General features: G+C 38.6%; 1 protein-coding gene across 1 annotated transcript in view; it reads left to right on the top strand.

Moving 5' to 3' along the window:
* The window catches only part of ADAMTSL3 (ADAMTS like 3), a 169,199-nt gene that overhangs the window by 62,734 nt on the left and 84,133 nt on the right, over positions 1-22,332 (top strand). The window contains exons 4-6 of the mRNA XM_059481814.1: positions 12,735-12,862; positions 15,014-15,059; positions 21,913-22,149. Of these exons, the coding sequence (XP_059337797.1) occupies positions 12,735-12,862; positions 15,014-15,059; positions 21,913-22,149 (411 nt within the window). The remainder of the gene's footprint in view (positions 1-12,734; positions 12,863-15,013; positions 15,060-21,912; positions 22,150-22,332) is intronic.

Below are 22,332 nucleotides of genomic sequence, written 5' to 3'. Positions count from 1 at the left end.
AGTTAATGATCTAAATTGGGCAGGAACTGTTCATCAGCAAGCTTAAAGGCCCCAAAAGAGAAGTAGCTTTTGGGTGTGCAATATATCTGTTTCCAGACAGACCATCTGGGAATAGGTATGTATAGCCAGCCTCCAGAAGACAGAAAACTTGATTCATCCAGGCTGCTTTTGTACTAAATAAGAAACACAAAGTTGATTTGTGATAAAAGAATAGAGCAAAACAGTAGTTAGATGATTTGAAGGATGCTGCCTAAAGTGGGAAATATATAGTGAAATAACGTGTTTTGGAAGAGGCCTCCCTCTGGCAGGCCTGAACCAGGACACACATCTTGGAAAGAGCAGACAGCTGAGTGATGGACCTTGTCTCTGAGCCAAATATGAGACATTGCAAGGCCTGTGGATTAAAACAGTGCAGGCCTTTTGTTTCTTTGGTGTTCTTAATCCTGATTGCTTCCTCAGAGTAGCTGTACCTTAGCCCTTCTCCCCCACCACAGTATCTGGTACAGATCAAAGGCAGAATGGCTCTGGAAGACACCCTGGTCTGAACTTGGCTTCCAGGCAGGATCAAATCCAAGTGGGCTGCTCCTGGTGGATATTTGTCCAGCTTGTTTTTAGATCTATTTGTTGACCAGGATTGCAGAGCCTTCCAAACCCAGCATTTCCCTGTTGTTGTAGCTAGCTTCCCTTACTGTTTGTTATTCTTATCTAGCTGCTTCTGTGGCTTTGAACATACAAAGGGGAAAGGAGAATGAGGTCACAAGCCAAATTTATACTTTTACCTTTATCTCTAAAAGAGATCTTTTTTTAGAGATAAAGAGATATAGAGATAAAGTGATCTGTTTGTCATCTCTACAAAGGCTAAGACGCTTGTTCTTTATTTTTCAATCCACGAGTTGCTACTCAGATAATTTTTAATAGAGCTGAATGGTGTGCATGGAAAAACTATGGAATTTATAGATGTAGTGCATCAGTGAGGAAAAATACAGGTGCTTGTCTGCCTTTGTGCTCAGTGAGATAAATATGATAAAATAATTATATTGTGGTCCTTGAGTTGACTGATAAATGGTGAACAAGACCTTTTCTTGAGGAAAAAGAGGCCTCTTTTGAGGATCTATTTTAAGAAGAGAAATAAGTAATGCCATAAAATGTGGAACATTTAAAAGTGCTTGAAATTTGACAGTGGATAAACTCGCATAAAATCTGTTAACTGTGTGTTGTGGACTGCACAGCTCATTGATCTCCTAGCTCTCTGGAAAGCGTCCCTTAATTAATTCAGCTTTATATATTTCAGTGGAAAAAATGTGTGCAACCAAGCAGGAAGTTGTTTCAGGCTTTCAAAATCAATTTGAATATGGAATATGGGAAAATACATAAAAGATATCTCCCTCTTTCATGCCAAAAAAAAGGAACTTTGCTATGCTAAAGATGTTGAAAAAAAAACTATTTAAATCTATGTGTGTGTGTGTAAAAATGTATTCTTAAGTGGATCTTTTTAAGGGTATTTCAAGAAGCATAGTTCTAGAGTCTAAACAAATACTTTATAGCCAGGGGAGACTGGTAAAAGAAATGAAGTTGGGAAAAGTATGTAGGAGATTTTTCCCCTCTTCTTTGATCTTTATCTGCCCATATGTGTAAGAAATCACATCCCCATCTGTAGTTTGGCTGTATCTGACATGGAATTCAGGGGTCCTTGTAGGTCCTACACAAAACCCAACCAAGTGAGTGAGATACTTTCCATCAGACTCAATGGCTTTTATATCCAGCTTTACTCTCTAAGTGCCTGACAGTGATAGTTTGGTTTTCTTTCATTTACCAGAGTATACAGCAGAATTAAAAACAAAAAAGGGAGTTTATTGGTTAATTTATTTACACAAGTTTTCCTTAAGTCCAAATGCTAATAATAAAAGCCAGAACCCACAAAATCCCCCCAAACTCCTCCCTTCTCCAAACCCTTCAAATACAAGCAACCAGGGAATTTTATAAATAGATATTCTTACCTTTGCTACAAAAAATTCATGCGGAAGTCCTATCTTGGAATAAGCTATTCATTAGTTGGCTTGGCAGAAGGGACATAATCCAAATGAATGAGCTGCCAAGAGTATTTTTAGTGGTTTTATATGTTGCCCATTCAAATCTTGGAAAATTTCTTCAGAAAATTGGACAAACTGACCACTCATTTTTATGGGCCTTCACAAGATCTAAAAGTGAAAAACAACTATTGTATTTAGCATCTGTTAATTGAGGTTTCAGGCTACAGAACTTGAGAAGGCACTGCTGGGAAGCTAATACAATAACCATAAAATATTGGACTGATAATAGGAAACACTGGCACTGAACAGATATGGAAAGAGTCATGCTAATATTCCATATCCAGGCCTGCTGCCCTGTGCCGAGTGCTAAAGATGCTGTGGTGAAACACACACAGTAGTCGGGATCTGGAACAAAATCAGAGTCAACTCAAGATAGATGAAATTGTCTTTTTCTCCCCTGAATGCTATTCATTGGGTAATTCTGCCTTTGGAGAATTAGAAGCCAGGAACTTGGACACAGAAGAGAAGCAAGTTGTGCTAACATTTTTCCAAATGGGGAAATATATGTCTTTACCCCACATGTGTAATTAAGCCCTCATCTTCCTTTATTTGAAGTCAGTGGCTTTTTCTCTTCCTTCTTTGGGAATTGGATGTAGACCTGTGCTGCCATTGTAACTGTTCCCAAGACAGGTTTTTTTCTCCCCAAGCTGGAAGCTAGACAATCAATAAAAGGAAAACTATTCACCAGATATCAAATGAGTTTCAGTGGATTATATTTTATTTGACTTAAAGTGGAAAGGAATGACAAGAGAATATTACATTTTTAATCCCACATAAAATGCATTTCTGGGAAACTGTTCTCTGCACATGGACCCTTTTTCTTTTTTTCTTTTTTTTTTTTTTTTTCTCAGCACCAGTCTTTTTTTTACATTGTTCATAAGTTACATCCAAAAGCTGCCCTCAGAACTTCTGAATATTGACGTCTTGTGCAAGATGAGATTTAGGCAAGAGATTTTAATGTTTGGGTTTTTTGGTTGGTTTTTTTATTTTTTAAAAAATTAACTTTGTCAGGAGGTGTTTTTAGATAAGTGTGTTTTGCTGCTTGTGAGGCAAGATAGGTGGAGGAAGCTTGAGATGTCAGAATTGGTACAAGATTTTGATTGTGAATAAGATTGTATTCACATAATCTCTGTGAATAAACAGAGATTAAACAGAAGTTACAGCTCTGGTAGAGCAAAAGCAGCTTAAGGACTTGTTAGACTGGTGCAGGTGCCCACCAAGGAACATTCCCAACTTCTTCAAGACAGGCTGCCCTGTGTAAGCAACCCCTTTCAAACAATAAATTAAAAAATGAAACTGTTCTTCAAGGGCAGGAAATCAGCTGGAGCCAGTGGAACTGAGCAAACTTTAAAATTATATTTGTCTCTAAGTTAAAATGAATAATAAAAGAAACACTGAAATTTTGATTTTGGATCATTTATGCTATTGCTTAATATCACCCAAAGATCAGCTCATGATTAAAGGGGCAAGAACTGCTTTCCCTGAGAAGAAAACTCATCTGGCTAAATTTGATTTATGCCACAGTAAAGAGGTACCATGATCAGGCTGACAAGTTTTAGAGTTACTTTGGGCAGAATTTTAGTCAGACTGCTTTTCAGTTATAGGCTTAGTAAATCTTCTCCTTCAGTATATTAATTTAAAATGGCTCTTGAAAAAGTGGTATCTACCTTAAAATCAGGGGTAAAAATAAATTAACATAAAATAATTCCTTTGAAATTCAAAAGTTATGAATTTGTCTCCATTTATAGAAATAGAAATTAGGATTTGTATAATTGCTGTCATCTAGCAATATGGATTTAATATTTTCCCTTTTGACGTTTGTTCTGTTGCCTGCTGTATCTGCTTATGGTCTGTGATCTGTTTTGCATTATGTTTATAGAAATATTGCCATTAAAAGTGCTACACGTAGTATTAAATAGCAGGGTGAGGCAGGAGACATGAGTGGAATCACTTGTTCACAGATGAGGAGTTTGGATGCCTTGTCTCAGATACCTATAATCAAATTATTGATCTGGCCCTGTGGATAATCCTGATATGAAATTGAGGCAGGCAGCATTGCGATATCCTAATATTCAGGGTTATGAATGTTGCAGATTATGGATAGACAAAATGCACAAGAAAGACTTTCCTACACTGGCTGCTCCTGCTGCCGTTTATTCTTCTGTCAGTATTTCCCCTATAAACTCCTTTTATTCATAGGCTTGGCAGTTAACCATAAAATTTTGCTTCTAGCAGGAACTTGGCAGACAGTGTCTCAACTTAGGAAAATTATTTTAAACAAATTTTTAAAATGTATGTATTGGGGCTCTTTTAAAAGTTAGAGGTGCAGTAACTTTTTTCTGAGAAAAAGGATTGGTTTCTGTGGGTTTTTTCATTGTGAATTCTCTGAACATTTTCCTAAAAAACAAAAACAAAGTTGTAACCAAATAGTGAAAACATAACTTTTCTTTCAAAAGCATGTATACGAAGGCACTGTACATAAGTGTCATTGACTTGTGTATTTTTAAGTGATGGTTTTTAGGGTATTGCTTTAATTCAAATACCTCATGTGTCACTGTGTCAGAATAAAGCTTGTTTATGATGTTATAAACTGTTAGGGAAATAGCATGCACAATATGTAATTTTAAATGCCCACACTCCCTCTTGACTTACTTTTCCATAACCTGCCTGTAAGTTTTGTGCACAAGAGTCTTGGAAAATCATCCCTTCAACAAGTTCAGCACAATATAATAATTAATAGGGTTGTGTGGGCATTCAAGGGAGCAGAGCAGCCTTTCCCATTCTTCTGTTTGTTGTGGTAATCTGGGTAAAGGCCACCTGGGCCACCACAAATCAGCAGGAGAGATTTTGGTGGTGTTTGTGGCTCTTGGAGCTCACCTGTAGATTAAGAAACAGTTCCCCCCATGCTCTGCCCTGTCCCTTTTCTCCTACAGTGAACTCAGAGTTTGCTGCCTGACTGATTTTAGTCTGGAGGTTCAGTCACTGACAGCATTCCTGCCATAGCTCTCCTTAGCCTGGAATGGCTTCCTCAAATACTGCAAGTGGGTCTCCATCAAATGAGCGCATCAAGAAGGATGTGAGGAGTCCTAAGCCAGCACAGGAATTTTATCAGGAGGAGATGGGTCTGTGATAGCTGCCTGACCCTCAGGAGAAATGCACAGGGTTTCTTTTTGTTTGTACTGTTTTTTTACATGGAAAACATTATTTAAGAGTATTGGAAATGTGTAAGCACAGAAGTAGGATTGCAATTTCATATGGCATCAGAATATGGAAAAAAAAAACCCTGAAAAATAAGCCTCAACAGGAAAGATTTTGTATATTTGACAGTGGGACCAGTGTGCCCCTGTGTGGTCTTTGAAAGCTGATGGTCCTCTCCTTTCACAGACATAATGCCCACATTTTCATCTGTGTTACTCTTATTTTTCCACTGAATGCACTCAAGTGAGACCTGTTTTAAAAATTGCGTGGTAAAGCATTTAAAAGAACCTTCGTTTGGATGTTTGCAAATACATTTAATAAGTTAATTCAAAAAAATAATGCCAGATATACTTCCCAGAAATTGGAATCTCTTTTTCTATTATGCACCTGAGGCATTGTGCATGTTGGACTCTGGCTGACCTGTCACACTGTTTGTGCTGGATGGAGAACATGTGCTGTGCTGTGTGAAGGTGGAAAAACCCACTGGATCCAGGTGCAAATTTTGAATATGCATTCAGTAAAGCTTTCATGCATTATTACTGTTTTATGAACTCCAGGAAATATATGAACTGGTGTTAATGCAAATTTTTAAGTAGGCCTAGAGATAATTAACATATCCAAATGTCTTGAAGATTGTCTTCCCCCTCACACTTTGTACCTACTGTACATACCCATATTGGAAAGGGCAAAGTTTAGAGTTGCAAAACAGGAGGTGGAAAAGCTCTACAAGGTGCGTGAAAATGTGCCTTTGGGCACTGAGATAAAATTCTCAGCTGAGCCACTCTCACAAAGCACTTCATCCTTCTTCCTGAGGTCAGATTTTCATCTGTAAAATGGACATAATGCATAACCTTTAAAAGCTCTCATTGTGTCTGTGCCAAGTTTTCTTTGCACAACTACATGCAAGGGCTGAGTATTTAAATACCATATTGTGGAGAATGTTTTCTAATTGATGATAATGTTTTGGGTTTTTTTTACATTCTAGGATATAACTTCTAAGTTCTTCCTGGGGAATGTTAATATAATCAATGATTTTTTTAAAAAGAATATAATGTTTCTAACAAGCATTATAAAGCATTCCGTTCCGTCTTTTTTGCCCATTTTAAAGTTCTGCCTTTATCTCTCTTCCAAGCTCTGCCAAGTGTTTGCCTCAGGCTGGCTACTGAGAAAGTGGGCAGAGTGTGCTACAATTTATATTGGTTTATTGGTTATGTTTCCTTTCAGAACCTCTGTGTGCTCTCCAGGGTCTGTGACTTTGGAGCTGTTTGCCAGCTACACATGCAAATTTCAAGTTCCAATTCTCCAGATCACTTAGAAAAGGAGGGAATTTGAGTGATGCTGAACATTTCTCAGTGTAGTTTCCCTTTCAGATGGGGCAGATTCAGAGGAATAAATCTGTATTGAGAGTTCAGATTTATACATTTCTATCTATGAAGTCACTTGAACTGTTTCGTCTTGGAAGACAATTAAATACTGGAAACTCAGGGATAAGTTTTTCATATTTTTCATCCTGGGCAGCTGTCCTGGATGGTTTGACCTAAAAGCTGATTAGAGACTTGATCTTCTCCCTGACTATCACCAAGGGCAGTGAATAGCCTTCCTCCCTGTCCTCAGGAGAGTATCTTCTCTATGTTCTAATGCTGGGACAATATTTACCACTGCAGATAAGCAGATCCAGGGTTTACATGGCTCTAGTTGGGCAAGCAGGAGTGTAAGCCTGGGCAGCTAAGTCTAGATTTTCAGCTGCATTGCCAATGTAATGATGTAATGCTCCAGTATTTGCAGGATGTGCGTATCAGGGTTTTTTAAAGTTTTTTTTTTTTCTAGATGTTTTCTGTCAAAACAGTAATTTAAGGAATATCATCCAAGAAAAGAAACCAGTTTGCTGTTGTTCAGAGAGGCCAGAGGCAAGTGCTTCTCTTGTCAAGTCAGCAATGGGATGAAAGGGACTCTGATGTAGGTCACCAAATCTGTCAATAAAATAGAGTAAAATAGAATTAGTGTAATTCTATTTGGAGTTTGGAACTTGGAGTTTTTGTAAACCCATAATTAACTCAGAAATTGAAAAATGGCAATTTTAATTATGCTTTAAGTACTTCAATACCGATTCCTTTTGGCAGGAATGTGTAGGTGCTGTCCTTAGCAGCAGAAAGAGCTGTAGGTGTCAGGTATTGTAATGCAGCTCCTTTCTGCTTGGGCTGGTTAGGGAGGGATCCACAGCTTCTTCTCCATGCCCACAAATTCCATGTTCCCTCTGTTACTGCTCACAAAGAAGGAAGGAGGGATACAGACTCCTTCCAGTGCCAAAAGCCTCAACTAGCTCATAGGTGCCAAACAGCCAAGCAACATTTCATCCCTTCCTGGATGCCAAAAGCCTCAAGTATCCCTGCTCCACCTGCCAAAACCTCCAGCTCTGTCCTGACAACTCCTGCAGAGCAGGCCTGTGTCAATGTGAAGTTTTGCAACACTCTGACAACGGAAAAAATCTGGATGCAGTATAGCTCTGAAAACCACGCTGAGATTCGCCTTCAGCTTAGTAAGAAAATGAATTATGCTGTAAATATTTCCTGTGTGTGACACTTGTGCATGCTTTATTCTCCAAAATTTTAATTTATTCAAAACTTCTGTAGAATGAAAATAAGTTGCAGAATTCAACGCTGAGAGATCTAAAGTCCATCTGAGCCCCCAGATGTGTTTTTTCTTGCAGCTCAATAAGTTCATCACTTGCCTTTTGGCTGATTCCTTGCTGGTGATTCACCTTGTTGCTGAGCTTTACCAGCTTGTGTTTCTGAAATGCTCTTGTTATTATGGGGCACAGGTTCCATTTTGCAGTGAGTTTGCAGGGCTGAGGCCAAGTGCAAGGAATAGGTAATGCAACAATTTAAGTGTTAACAATGTTAACAATTTAAAAACTTAATAATTCTAAACATCTGCTGAAAATAGCTGCATTTACTCCCAGGTGTTTTTTATCAATCTAAAATAATGATGCATTGTTTTTTCTCCAGGATTTAAAAATTCCAGATAGGTTCTTTTTAACATACTGAGTAATACATAATTTACTTTGGTACATAGAAGTAAAATATTTATTAAACTCAATGACATATACAGTGCACAATTAGGTAATATATAATGCACTCAACAATGGTAGAATTATACCAGGAAATGTCTTGAAACCTGTTGTAAGGAAACAAGAGGAGTTTTTAAGCTAAAACCAGGCAAGGCAAAATCTTTTATTAATAATTCTTATTTGTCTGGAAATATGTTTTTACTGTTCTACTTAGTCGCTGCCACAAGTGAAATGGTTTTTCCCAGATCTGTAATCTGCATTCTGCACCTCACTTAGACTACAAAACAGAGGTGTAAATTATTTTAGTATGTGACCTTAGCAGAGAAAGAGATTTCTAGTGTAGCTTGTTTCAAAGCTCTAGACATAACAGCCAGAGTTGAAGTGAAGGATCCAGTTCTGAGGGTGAATAGCACATGCAGTGATTATTGCAGGTAAATGCTTGTTCTTTCCTGCTCACGGGTACAGTCATCACTGCAATTTGATACCTCTCCCACCAAGTGTGGTGTCTGGAAACAGGGATCTGGGAAATGCATCGCAGGGCTGCTCAGGCAGGGTGTGCTCCCTTCAGTGCCATAACTCCTTGTGCTACCTCTCTTTGGAGCTGCTGCAGGTATGAGGAGAAGCAAATGGCACAGAGCAGTGCTGCACATGAAGATTAGTGAAGAGCAAGATAACCTCGTGCTTTGGAGCACTCAGAAAGTCAGGACAGTGTTAATGGTATTTATGGGTTGTGAGAGTGGGAAGAAGCAATGAAAAGGAAATGCTTCATCTCCTTTCAAAACACCATCAAGGATGAAATTCACTCCTGGGAGAGGGGCCAGCACTGAGCTTTGGGTATTGCTTAATTTAGGCCCTCAGTGGTACAGAAGTGGTGTTTATACTCTTCAACAGGTTCCTTCCCTTGGATGAGTTTGATCTGAAGAACCTAAATTCTGTATTTAATTATAAGAAATGTGTTATTAAATAGCAATATGCTATAACTGTGCCACTGTAACTCCTTTTGGTGATTTTCTTTTAGAATTTGGCAAGCCTTAGTGAATTAATACAAACCAGTTTAGTAAGCAGCTGTGAGAAAAACAAAAGCACAGCCACCCAGAGAGCTGCAGTGACATTGGCATAAGAGCAGGTGTGCTGGTAAATATTCCTCCACATCCAAGTCCTTACTTGAAATGACAAATACTTATTTTCTGGGCCACATCACTCTAACCTGTTTGAATTTCTGTGTATCCATCCAGCCCCAGGGGTGCTCTGTGTACCACTGCTACATCTGCTGACCAAAGGTTGCTCAGAATCTCTTCTGGAACCTAACAGAGAAAAATTGCATGCTAAAAACTCTGCAAAAACAAACATCTAAGGTATCAGGGCATTTCTGTTGAGAAGCTGAATCTTTGTTACACTGAATGCTAAACATTTACATATCCAAGCCTTATGTAATAGTTGTCTGAATAATAATAAAACTGCATAAACTGACCTTGGTTCTCTGGCACCACTTCTCCTTTGAAGTCTGCATGACCAAATTCAAGACAATTATGTCATCCTTCATAACAGCCAAACAAAAGTTTGGCCAAATAATCTTTTTTTTCTTCATCTCAAAGCGCTGTGTTTTATTTCTGTGATGTGTGTGTCAATGTAGCTGTTGTTATTTACTGGGTGCTACAAGTGACAGTAAAAATCCCCTTGGTTTGGAGCAATGATCAGCCCTGTTAACATCTGGATTTCATTTATTTTACCTCAGTGCCCTTGTTCTGGGTTACTTTGGGTCATAGGTTGCAAGGGGAGTATGGCCTGAGAACTCATGCACACCAATAATTTGCAGAACACGGAGGTACAGTATGTGCCCCTATGTGACAGAAACAAAAACAGAGCCCTGGACAGAAGAAGGGAAACTGGCACTCACACTTTCCCCTCTGTTCAAATCTACCAGTGCCACACTCCAGTAAAATCCTCAGTGGACAGCACAGTCTCTGTCACTTGAGGGTTGTCAGCACAGAGCTCAGATTGCACATCACTGGCCCTCAGACCTGGAGGGAGCCTTGGCCAATTGTCATCTCAGTCTTGGAGGCTCTGTCTTTGTCACCAAGTGCTTCAAAACTCAAGGGTTTGTTTTCCCTTACCCCCTGATTCAAGCAATCCTTGTCCAGGTCCATGTTAAGTGGTGTGACTTCTTTGCTTTCAAAATGAGTTAGATTGGGATGAAATATTTTGAGTCTACCTTTATCACATACACCGGATTTCTGCAGAAACTCTGGATAGGTTTTTAGCTGTTGCTCTGACTGAATGTTTGCATCTAACCCTGTGTTCACAACTCTTCCAGTGATGTGTTTTCCCATCCTGCTCTAGGTCAAGAGCAGCAAGCAATCTAGGTTGTGTTTATAGCTGGTCTAAGTTATTTTATCTGGATTCACTACAGCGCTTGTGGCTTGATCATGTAACATCATGGGTGCACATGTGCGTGTCCATGCACACTTTTAGGTTTGTGCTGGTGCACAAATACTTCCACAATGAATATGGAAAATATAAGTGTTGTGCTTTGTCTGTTGCAAAATTAAGGCACTCAAGGCAAAACTGTTCTAATATGGTTCAATTTTTCACTGCTGAACCATGTTAGAATTATGACTGAAGACAATAAAGACATGAAAAACTGAAGTCAAGCAAGCTGGGAATGCAGTCCTGACGTACAATAATGTCCTTCTGTGTCCAATTGCAATTAGTTCTCAGTTTAATTCCTAAATGATTTTCCAAGGCTTTGTTGGTGTAAATCATGATGTTGGTGATCTTTTCTTTATTTTACTTCAATTTAGTACCATGGTGAAGACAAATGTAATGTGTAGAGTTTATGAAACCAGACAGCTAGTAAATCAATATTATTTTGGTAGTAAATTACTAAGTCAGTGCAAGCTGCTTTTAACTCTTTCCCATGGGACAAATAGCTTGAACTATCTGGGGCTTAAATCAACACTGTGGGCACTGAATTAGTCAATGATTCTAAAGAAGGCTTTGTTGGCATAAAGTTCTGCTTTGATCGCCATAGTATTTACAGCTTTTTAATTAGATACAGTTCAGAACAATGGCTTTTATCAAAGCAGTTTGGGAAGTGAACAACTGGACTTTGTTTAGAGCTTTGGATGACATTCTGTCTGTTAATATCATGTGGCTGGTTTTAATACAATGATGAAGTTAGGATTATTTTAGGCATTGTCACTGCTTTATCAAAAGAAACTAGCTATTCTGAAAAAGAGTGGCATGTGTTGCTTTTTTAATATCACAAGTTTAGCCATTCCTCAACATGCTAAAACCCAATCATTTGCTTTGGGATTGCAGAGAACAAACTAATTTTACACCTATAAATTTGAAAGAAGTGACCCTCTTGTTCGTCTTGATTTATTTTCATGTGCTGAGTGACTTGTTGGGAAGTGCTGAGCTTTTTTTGTCAAGACTGAAGGCAGTTGGTTCCATTTTCAGTCCCAGACATTTCAGACTTGGCTTCTGATATAAAGAAAACCCAACATCAGTGTGAAAATTCCTCAGGGATCTTGGCAGAGCTGGGCTCTATCGTTTTTGGAATGGTAGATTGGCCTAGGAGTGCTTTTAAAGCTTTACGGTAAGCAATTGTAAAATTTGTAAATTTATAAGAGCAAGAAAGTTAAAAAGCCACTGATTTTAGACCAAACTCTGCAATTCAGTGTTCAAATAGAGATGCTTTTCTCTAATAAGCAATTTGCCTTTTTTTTTTTTTTTGACAAGTTGAACATTGATGTCAATGAGAATAAAAATTTGTCTGGAAATAGTTGTTTTCTTAAAGCTTGAATTAAATTGCCATGTTCTCTCAGTGGTGATTCTTTTGGGGCAGAGTAAATATTGGTCAATATTCTCTCCCACCTGAGAGAAATTACTCACTGCCTCACTCTTATGCACAATCTGACTTTCATAATGATGCCAAAAGCCATTACTTTATGTTAGTGGTATTTTTATGTGCAAACTGTCACCGTGGTGGTTTGAGAAATTAGTGTTTTAATCTTAAGCTGGGTGTAATATAGGATTCTAAAAATCTTAGTTCCATTGTAACAGGCCCATCATGTGTTTGAACACAATGCCTTTTTGTGTGCTTGAGACTGTTTGGTTCCTACACAGCAAATTGTGCATAGAGGAGTTGGAAACTGCAGCATGTTTGGGCACAGCAGTGCTTTGCCAGGAGCTGCACTGGATCTTCAAAGGCTCTGCTTTCCCCCATATAATTATTATGCATTAAAGTAGTAAATTTGAAATATGGTAAATAAGCAGCAAAATAACATAATTGGTACTATTAATGCCAAGCAGTAAAACATACTCAAAACATTTATTTTTTTTCCTCCTTTCCACCTTCTTTTCTTTTCCTTCAGAACTCCAGAACCACCCGCTCAGATGAAGATAAGGATGATTCCTGGGATGCCTGGGGGGCCTGGAGTGATTGCTCACGGACCTGTGGAGGGGGAGCCTCCTACTCTCTGAGGAGATGCTTGAATGGCAGGTGAGCCACATGCTGGTGTGTGGGGGCTCTTCTGCAGCTCTGGCACATTTCCAATCCTCTTCTGGCTGCTTCTGTTTCTGATACTGATTCTGTGTAAGATAGATCAAATGTTATAAAATACTGCCTTTAATACATGTGTGTAATACACAAATAACTTAGGCTTTACCTCTGAACTTTAATGTGTTATGAGATGTAATTGTGGAATGGCAGGAATTATTTATTTGGTATGGTCAGATAGAGAGGGGAGTCCCTTTCACTGTAATCAGATCAAAAGGTGAGTTACCTGTGTACAACTTAGCCTGCACTTGGACATGATTTGCCATAATGTGCTGCTCATATGGATCTGTCAAACGCTGCTCTCTGTTAGGGAGGGAAGGATGAGAGACCATAGTCTCAAATTGCACCAAGGGAGATTCAGGTCAGATGTTAGCAGGAATTTCTTCTCAGAAAGGTGGTGAGGCACTGGAATGGGCCCTCCAGGAAGGCAGTGCAGTCGCTGTCCCTGGAAGTGTTTAAGGACACTCAGTGCCATGGCCTAAAGTGACAAAGTGGCGTTGGGTCACACGCTGGGCTCAATGATCCCAGCGACCTTTTCCAACCAAATTGATTCTCTGATTCTTCCCTGCCAGCTCTTCCTATGCAGTTCCCTGGTAGCTGCATGTTTTCATGTACAAGCCTTAGTGTGACTTGAAGAGAAGAACAGAGGCAGTGAAAGCCTTTTACCCCAGTGGTAAAACTGGACTAATGTAGGACTTGTTGGCACAATCCTTAAAGCAGGAGTAATGCACTAGGCCTGTAGTCAGGCAAGAAAAGATCCCAGCCAGCTGTGAGGCATCTGTGCTGGCATCCATAATTACCTGGTTCACTTGAATTATTCTTAAACATTTTAAAAAGAAGCCTTGATATTCTACCAATGTGTTAGGGACTGTGAAACAAGCTCAATAAATGGTAGCAGTATAAATTCCACTGCGGTTTTATTAATATTTTTAATGTGTTCCCCTGTGAAAAACATGTGTTTTCCATACCTTGACAAATGCATAGTTTAAAAGGTTTTTTCTACGTTTGATTTTTGTAGCAACGTCTGGGAAATGTACAACTGTGAAACAAAGTTTTCACATTTGTGTGTATCATAAACATTTTTAATTTGCATCTTGTGATGCAGTAAGTCTTGCAAAAGCTTGGAAATCGGACACTTGAAATACTTTGAGCTTTAACAGTTGTACCTTCAGCTGAGTTGAGCTCTTGCTTCAGGCATCCATTTTTTTTCCTTTTCAAATGCTATTTTCAGTCTCTCTCAGACATTATTAAAAAAATGTTATTTTCATGCAACAAGAAGAAAATTTAATCAAATATATGTAAATTATCAGTTATATGTTCTCAGATTCTTTAATGTAAGGCACATCTTTTTGGTATGAAGGAATTATTCCAAAACACTGTTCCATATTTTAGAGAAATCACTAATTATAATTTCTTATCCAGTCATTTGAAATATGTTTTAAGTTCTTTCAAAATGCTGATATTGCCATTTATAACATGGAAGATTATCTTACACTGTGCAAAAGTGCTGGTTTGGTAGTGAGAATTTTGGCAGAGTGTATCTTTAAAAAAGTGTGAAACCCAACCTCCCCAGATTTATGAGACCACAATAAATAACCGTGACTCTATTACATGCCTTTTATTTCAGCTACTAACAACAGACTGAGGGTCTGAATTGCCTGGATGTCAGGATTCACAAGCTTTGGGCACATTTGCATGCAGTCCATGAAAATTCTGTTTGATTTAAAATTATAACTCAGATATTCTGATCTTTTCCTCTAGGTCACATCATTTTTGTTAGAAATAACTCAGTTGCAATCAGCATAGAGCAGGCTTACAGATGACTTTTTTACAAAATAAATGTGGTTTTCATAAGGTTTGCAGTAAATGGGGCTTATAGGGAAAGTCACACGTTCTTTGCTGAGGAGAGACAGCAGTGTAAAGCTGAATACCCAGATCCCCTCTGTATTTAAACCTTGTATTTTGAGTCCAGATTATGGTAGGGCAGTAGCAATAAAAGCCTAATTTTCGAGAATAACTAGCTGTAAAACAGGCAAGGTTGTGTTTTGCTATTATACAGTGTAACCATTTTTACTCTTTTTTTTTTTTTTTTAGGAACTGTGAAGGTCGGAATATTCGATACAAAACATGCAGTAGTAATGTGAGTCTGGCCTTTAATCCTGTTTTACTCATTCAAAAAAATGTGTTAAAGTTTAAGAAATGCTGCTTCTCATTTAAAACCTTATGGTGCATAATTTTCTTTCCATCATTATTAACATTTTTAAACATTTCAGTCTGCATGACACCATGAGGTCTCAAATTTAGACTTCCCAAATGGACATTTTCTTTTGAAATTATAGTGCCAATTGTGATTCAGAATGTTTTATATCACTTATTAGGAGAGTTACACATTTTGGAGGATTAACAGATCAATTCTCATCTTTAACTAGCAAGTGATTTTCCTGAGGGTGCTGTCTTGTAGATGAAGCATTAAACTGAGCTTGGGATCATTTGTGATTGTTATTGATAAGGTGACTCTCCTCATGTGAGCAAAGAGGTCCCTGTAAGATCTTAAATAGGATAATTACTCTTTATATTCCCTCTGCTTGCTTAAACCCAGGTCTTTATATGTCTGTGTGCAAGAATATGCACATTTAGGTGCACTGGCACAGACAATGCCCATGAGTGAGTGTGGAGCTGGAGGTTTGACCATGCTGTTGCTGTGATGCAACCACATTTCATTTTTATGGACACGTTTTATGAAAACCATTCACGTACAGCAAACCTCATGACTCGTGTTCCACTGACTTGCAGTTGTGCTTTGTGCTGTTTAAACAACTGCTGCCCTTCAGGTGAGCAGCTCAGCAGGACTTTGTGGTACCCCAGGTCTGCATAAGGTGTGTGCAAACACAGTCATGCAGGGTGGGTTATGCTCTGCACTCACCCTTGCTTGGCTGAACTCACAGTACAGTGTGACAGCCACATGTGATATTCCAGGAAAGACAGCAGGCAGATAAATAATTAATAATTATACTAAAAGGTTAGGCCTGAATGTCCTGTGGGTTGAGTTGTGCCCAAGGATGTGTAAGCTCAGTCATTGCCAATCCCGTTATTTTTGCCATCAGCTGTGGAGTGGGACAGGTTCTCCTTAAAATTCCCAACACTGGAAATTGCCCAGTAAATATTGAATCAGTGCATCTCCTAGGAGAACTGCCCATTGCTGCTTTTCAGCTTGCCACACCTACAGAGTCTGCTGTGCCAGTTGGCTCCTGCCCTCCTTGAGGACAAGGCTTGCTCACACCTTGAGTAGCTGTGACTCCACTGCTCAGTGCTGGATGGATTTCCCACCACAGCAGCCGAAGTTCCTGCTGGCAGAAGCAAGTGGAAGTGATAAAAGAACCAGTCCCAGTGCATGCAGAAATCAGATTCTGGAGACAAACCCTGCCCCGTGCCCTTTCAGAAGAAAAGGCCCAGCAGCTTGGTGCACGAGCTCACACATAAAAATGCTCCCTGCAAAAATACCTTGATGTTTAAAATCTGTGTGATAACTTGGTAACTTGCAGCCGGTCAGGATGTAAGCAATGAACAAAATTATACTTATCCCCTGCTTATCTAAATGTCTGTTTGTGTGCAGTGTCCACAGAAACACCTCTGAGTGCTGGATCCCCTGCACTGCAGCCTCCTGCAAGGGAGGCCACCCCAGTGCCCCTTGTACCTCAGCACCAGGCCTGGGGAACTGCCCAGGGAGGGTGGTGAGGTCAGTTTGGGCATGTTTATTGCTCTCATGCACAGGTCTATTTCTTAGGATATCTGTTGTATTTTAGTAAAGCTGTGGACACTATTCATTTTAAGATTTATGCAGTAGAAATCTAATGGAAGTGATGGTGCTTTATGCTTCATCATAGAGAAAATTAAGGTGATTCTCATATCCTCTCTGAACTCCCAGAGAATTTATCTGAAGTCACTGGAGCCTGTTTTTTAACTCTAGGACTTACTTTAAAGCGATAAGTGGCAGGCACCTTGCATGTGAATCTGTTTGAATTTATGATGATTCAAATGTTAATTTCCAGACAGGAAACTGCCTTTACAGTTCTGCTTTTGGGGCATGTCTGAAAGGGATCAGGTTCCCATTTCAGTGCAGATACAGTCAGAGTTTCTCAGGAATGGTTTTTCCTAGATTATGGGTTAGATAATGAAGAACTCCTGAGAAAAATATATTTAATGAGATTTCCACTGTTAATACAGTTGATCTCTGAAACTGGCATGCCTGAATTCAAACTCCATGTTAGATCTGAGTTAACCTTGAAACAGGACCTTACACCTAATGTAAATCTGAGACTACTAGGCCAGTTTAGTTTCAAATGATATAATTTTCCCAAAAGCATTATTGCTAATCAAGGCTTCTCACTTTAGGAGTGAAACTGTAGTTTGAAAATTAAGAGTTTATACTAGCTTCTTTCCATATTAATAGGTATTACTGGTAACCACATGAGACACTCGGTATAAATACACAGTGTAAAGCTGTCTGCAAATGTAATTTTGCTACATGATACATTACACCACTAACATCTATGTTGGGGAGTACAAATGAAGCACAACTTAATATGTGTGTCATTCTAATGAAATGAACAAGAATCATTTTACCAGAAAATTGGTTTCATGTGGATTTGTAATGGAATAGTAGTAAGTTCATTGAACTCAAGCATAGTTCCAGAATAATATTAGTGATATTTCAATCAAAAAATTAATTCAAGGTCTTAACAACAAAATAATTGCTAAGATTAAGGTGTATGTATAGCCTGCTTATCTTTCTATCATAATTGAGATGCCAGGTGCACGATTTCCTAAAACTGCATGTGTGCTTTCAGCCTTCCATGCAGAGACTTTAGAGAAATAAACTATCCATTGTATGTTGCTCAATGAGATTTTCAGTCTTTCTTGTACCCCTTTTTTAAGTTTCAGTTTTTGTATATAGTGTTACATTCTAATGCTATGATGTGCACTATGTGGAAGTGTTTAAGTTAATCCTTTAGGGTCCTATTCACAGAACAAGTTATTTGGGCCATTTCCCCATAAATTTCACATTCTTGTGTGCCAAAAAGTCTCTTATATTTTTGCCAGAGTGATTCTTCTGCAGTCAGAAAAAACACTATTTTGTAAAAGGTAGCCCCATGTTTAATTCCACTGTAAACTTTTATTATATGCAGATAATGCTTACACTTGTTCAACACATTTATCTATAACTGTCCCAGCATCCACTTAATTTACCCCGTTCAGAAAATCTTGGCTGTACTGTGTCTACTTTAGACTATAATGTTTCACCTGACTTACATAGTTTCTCTCTAATCTGTTCATTTATTCAGTTTATATTTAATATATATATAAATATAATATATAATAAATATTAATTAATATATATTATATATATATAAATATATTATATTTATATTTAATAAATATAATATATTTATTCAGTTTATATTTAAAATGCTGATGCACCATAAGGCTCCCTTGGTTGGGGTGGTTTCCAGCTCAGGTATCTTTATTCAGCTTAGAAGTGGCCTGAAAATTGTGTAGGAAAAACATGGAACCTGAAGCTAATTTCAGAAAGAAAACAAAACAATGACTTCATCAGTTTTGGCTGGGTTTCAACAAAATGAGATTCAAAGAATAAAACTAGACAAAGGGCTAGACTTTCTTTGGTGTCATCATTTTTACTGGGAATTTTCTTGCCTTCTCTTTTGTGCTTTTTTCAGTAGAGTAATTGTTGGCAAGAGCCACAGGGTCTGATGCAACCTTCATATTTTGTACATGAACATTGCCTACAAAGATACAGATTTCCCAGGTTCTTTGTTTTCAAAGGCTGAGGATGTTCATTGCCAAAGCTCAAAGATACATTTCATAAGAAGCTATCTCTTGGATGCAGTAGTTTTTAATTGTGTGTCACCAAAAAAAAAAAAGAAAAAGGGAATATATATATACATTATGTGTGTGTTTTTAATCTTCATGGTAGTCATGTCTAAAGCATCTTTTTCAGATCTGTCTACTATGTTCATAAGTCATGTCATAAATACATTTCATTCCACTGCAGGGTCTGGGTGTGATTGTTTCTGCCAACATTTTCATGTTTTAGAGCTCATAGATATGTCCTCAGCTCCTTATGCAGTGTATGAACCTACAAATGGCCTGGCCTGGTTCAGGGGATTGAGTGTGATAGAAAAGCTATTGCTGAAATTAAGAAATTGCAGAAATCCTGAGATTAGTAGCAAAATAATTATCAAGTAAGAAAAAATGTGAAGAGGGAAGAGAAAATGGTAGAATGAAGTGATGTCTGAAATAGATTAAAACCAGAGACGCACAAACAGGATGAGGGCTGGGTTCCCCATATCATTGTCTGATATTATGATCTTGCCCACTTCCTGAACATGGTTTACCCTTGCCTACCATTCACATCTTTGCCCTGCCTTTTCCTTACTATTTTTTAAACCCCCTTTCACTTTTCCAAACCACTCTAATGAAATTAAACTGATATTTACAAGTCCTCTTGTTGTCTTGATTGCATTCATTCTGTGCTTAGTAGTGTTTCTCTTTAAACTCCTTTCTTTACACAAATATTTATTGTTCCCTGGAAGACTGCGATCTGGACTTGGTTGCCGTCCAAACTCTGATATAATGCAAATGATAATAATTTCGGCTCTTTGGTACCCTTCTGTGATGCTCCTTTTATGCTCCTGCTTTTGCACAGAGCTCAAACAGGCAGGTGGAGCTGGCATGGGAATGGAGCTGCCAGAATCACTTTGGGCTCTTTGAAGATGCCAAAGGAGAATAGGGAGATGAGGATTCACTTGCTCTGAAGCAGCCAGGAGGGAGTGGAAGGAAGGAGCTGCATTGTGTGGAATCAATAAGAAACATGCAGTAACCATGGGCTTGACATGCTGACTTTGTGGTGTTTGTGTCTTGGCATGGCATCAACAGCCAGGGATAATGGGCTGTAACAGCAGGCTGTCAGAGCTCAGCTGAAGGCCGTCACTCTGCTGCTGCACAGGCCACTCTTCAATTCTTTGTGATGAAAATGTAGCTGTGCATGGCTGAGTGACTCTGCTCCCAAACACTGCTTCTAACTTCACCTGAATCTAACATCCAATTTTTATTTTTTGATCCTTACTCGCTCCTCTGTTTGCATTGGTGGGAGGGAACCATATGGGATCCATATGAACTCTGAAGTCCTCTCTGCTTTTTAGACTTGCTATTGTGGAAAATGAGAGGTGACAGATAAGTCAGAGCCAAAATTCTGCTCTCATTTACACCAGTGCAAACTTGGGGAATTTCTGGGGAGTGACACTGCAGCAAATATGTGTGGCCTCTCACAGTATTTACTTGATGTTCATAGAAGCTCTCACTGGAGGATTTTGTAGAGGTAAAATACTCCCTGTGTCTTATTCCATCATTGTATAGTTTCTAAATAAATGGCTCAAACTAGCATTATCCCAGATTAAAAATCATTCAAAATGTTTTAGTATCATTCCAAATTACTGTCACTGTAAGGTGTAGCATTAGACAGAGCTGAAAATTTTGCTCAGAAAGTTCAGTAACTTGCCTAGGACTCAGCTGCAAAACTCCATGTGTTGGTCAGTAGATTGAATACTGATTTTTAAAAGGTATTTTATGTAGATTACAACCAATTCAGAGACGGGTCTAGGCTACTGTTTGCCATGGTGAAAAAAAACTCAGACTGAGTGCAATACTGTTGGGGGCATTGGACTGAAATTCAAAACTTTCTCCTGTATATTTTACTCTCCAGTCCTGTATCATGCACTTGCTATTTTGTCAGCTTTATTCAGGGAAGGTTCAGCTCACTGATAAGGTTGAAGCTGTGCTTGGGATCAGTATTGTCAACTAATACTTACTAATAAGTTCCATGAGTTCGCCTGACACATCACAATCTTTCAGTCTTCCATCCAATGAAAACAAAACTTCACTAAAATCAGCCCCACATCTGGCTTATATGTGCAGTTGGAATTCTTGGAAGAATATCCTTTCAGTCTGGCATATGGACTCTTTGACACTGGACATACTTTCAGATGAAGTCTGCAGTGAGGAATTGTTTGACACAGTAACTCCTTTGCCAGTACTTTACCAAAGTTATTTTCAAATCAATCAGTATTCATCTCCATTCCTGTCACTATAGTTTAATGCTAACATCATTGTTTGGGTGCAATGCTTTATGTAAAAAAAAATTTTAGAACATTTTATTTCAAGCATTTCTTGTATTTGGTCTTTCTGCTGTGTATGCTGAGGCACTGTGTGGGAGAAGGTGGGGAACTGTCTGATTAGAACTGGAAATACAGGATCAGTTGTTACCAATCTGAAGTTTATTTTATTCCAAAAAATTAAGCCTTACTGCTTCCATGAGGTGAAGGTGCTTTGTAATTTGATAAAGGACTAAGCACTGAAAGTTCTGGTGTTTTCCCCTATACCTTGTGCTTTTTTCAAGCAGTACCAAACAATTAATTAGACAAAAATTCCTTTTTTATTTATATGTAGCCGTAATACCTCTTTCATTACTCTGGCATATGAACAGATGAATGAGCATAGAGGCCTCAGAAATCCTTTAGTGGGAAAAGCTACTGAAAAGAGAAATATCAGACATCACATTGTAGTTACTTGATATATATAGATTCCTTTTGAAACCAATTCTTACTATAGAACCAGACTTTAACTGTACTACTTGGTGTTGTAAAAATTAGCATTTTTAATTATCCTCTTATACCAATTATGTTGTTATTGCTGGAATATGCATGATATTCTGTGTTTGTACTCCAAGCAATGGATTAAGCAACATAAATTATTTTAATACACACAGTAAAACTTTGTAGTGTGGCGTATTTGTCAAAGCAGATCAGTTCTTGAGCCAAGCCTGCCTGAAGAGTTTCTGTGTTATTCATCGGATAACTTTACTGCAAATGCAAAATATTCCCTAGTTTTAGAAAAATATATTTTTTGTTTGTTTTCAGGACTGCCCTTCAGATGTTGGTGACTTTAGAGCACAGCAGTGTTCTGCCTACAATGATGTCAAATACCAGGGACACCTGTACGAGTGGATCCCTGTGTACAATGATCCCACGGCGCCTTGTGCCCTGAAATGTCAGGCTCTGGGGAAGAACCTGGTTGTGGAGCTTGCCCCAAAAGTGCTGGATGGCACCCGTTGCAACACTGAGTCCTTGGACATGTGCATCAGTGGAATTTGCCAGGTATGTTCATGGTGTCAGTCTAAATGGGGCCTTTGTTGAGAGGCACTTTGCCCTTCAGTTGGTGCTTTGGGATTGATTTTTGTTCTATTTAATAGAATAGATGTATCTGCAAGTGCTGTTGAATGGATTGTAGATAACTCTTTTCAGGGAGACACAGAACTTCCTGACTGCCTTAGCCATGGA

Source organism: Ammospiza nelsoni, chromosome 14 (genome assembly GCF_027579445.1).
Source record: "Ammospiza nelsoni isolate bAmmNel1 chromosome 14, bAmmNel1.pri, whole genome shotgun sequence".
In the NCBI taxonomy this organism is placed as follows: domain Eukaryota; kingdom Metazoa; phylum Chordata; class Aves; order Passeriformes; family Passerellidae; genus Ammospiza; species Ammospiza nelsoni.
Note: the sequence above shows the minus strand (reverse complement) of the source record. Positions and strands in the feature narration are given on the sequence as shown.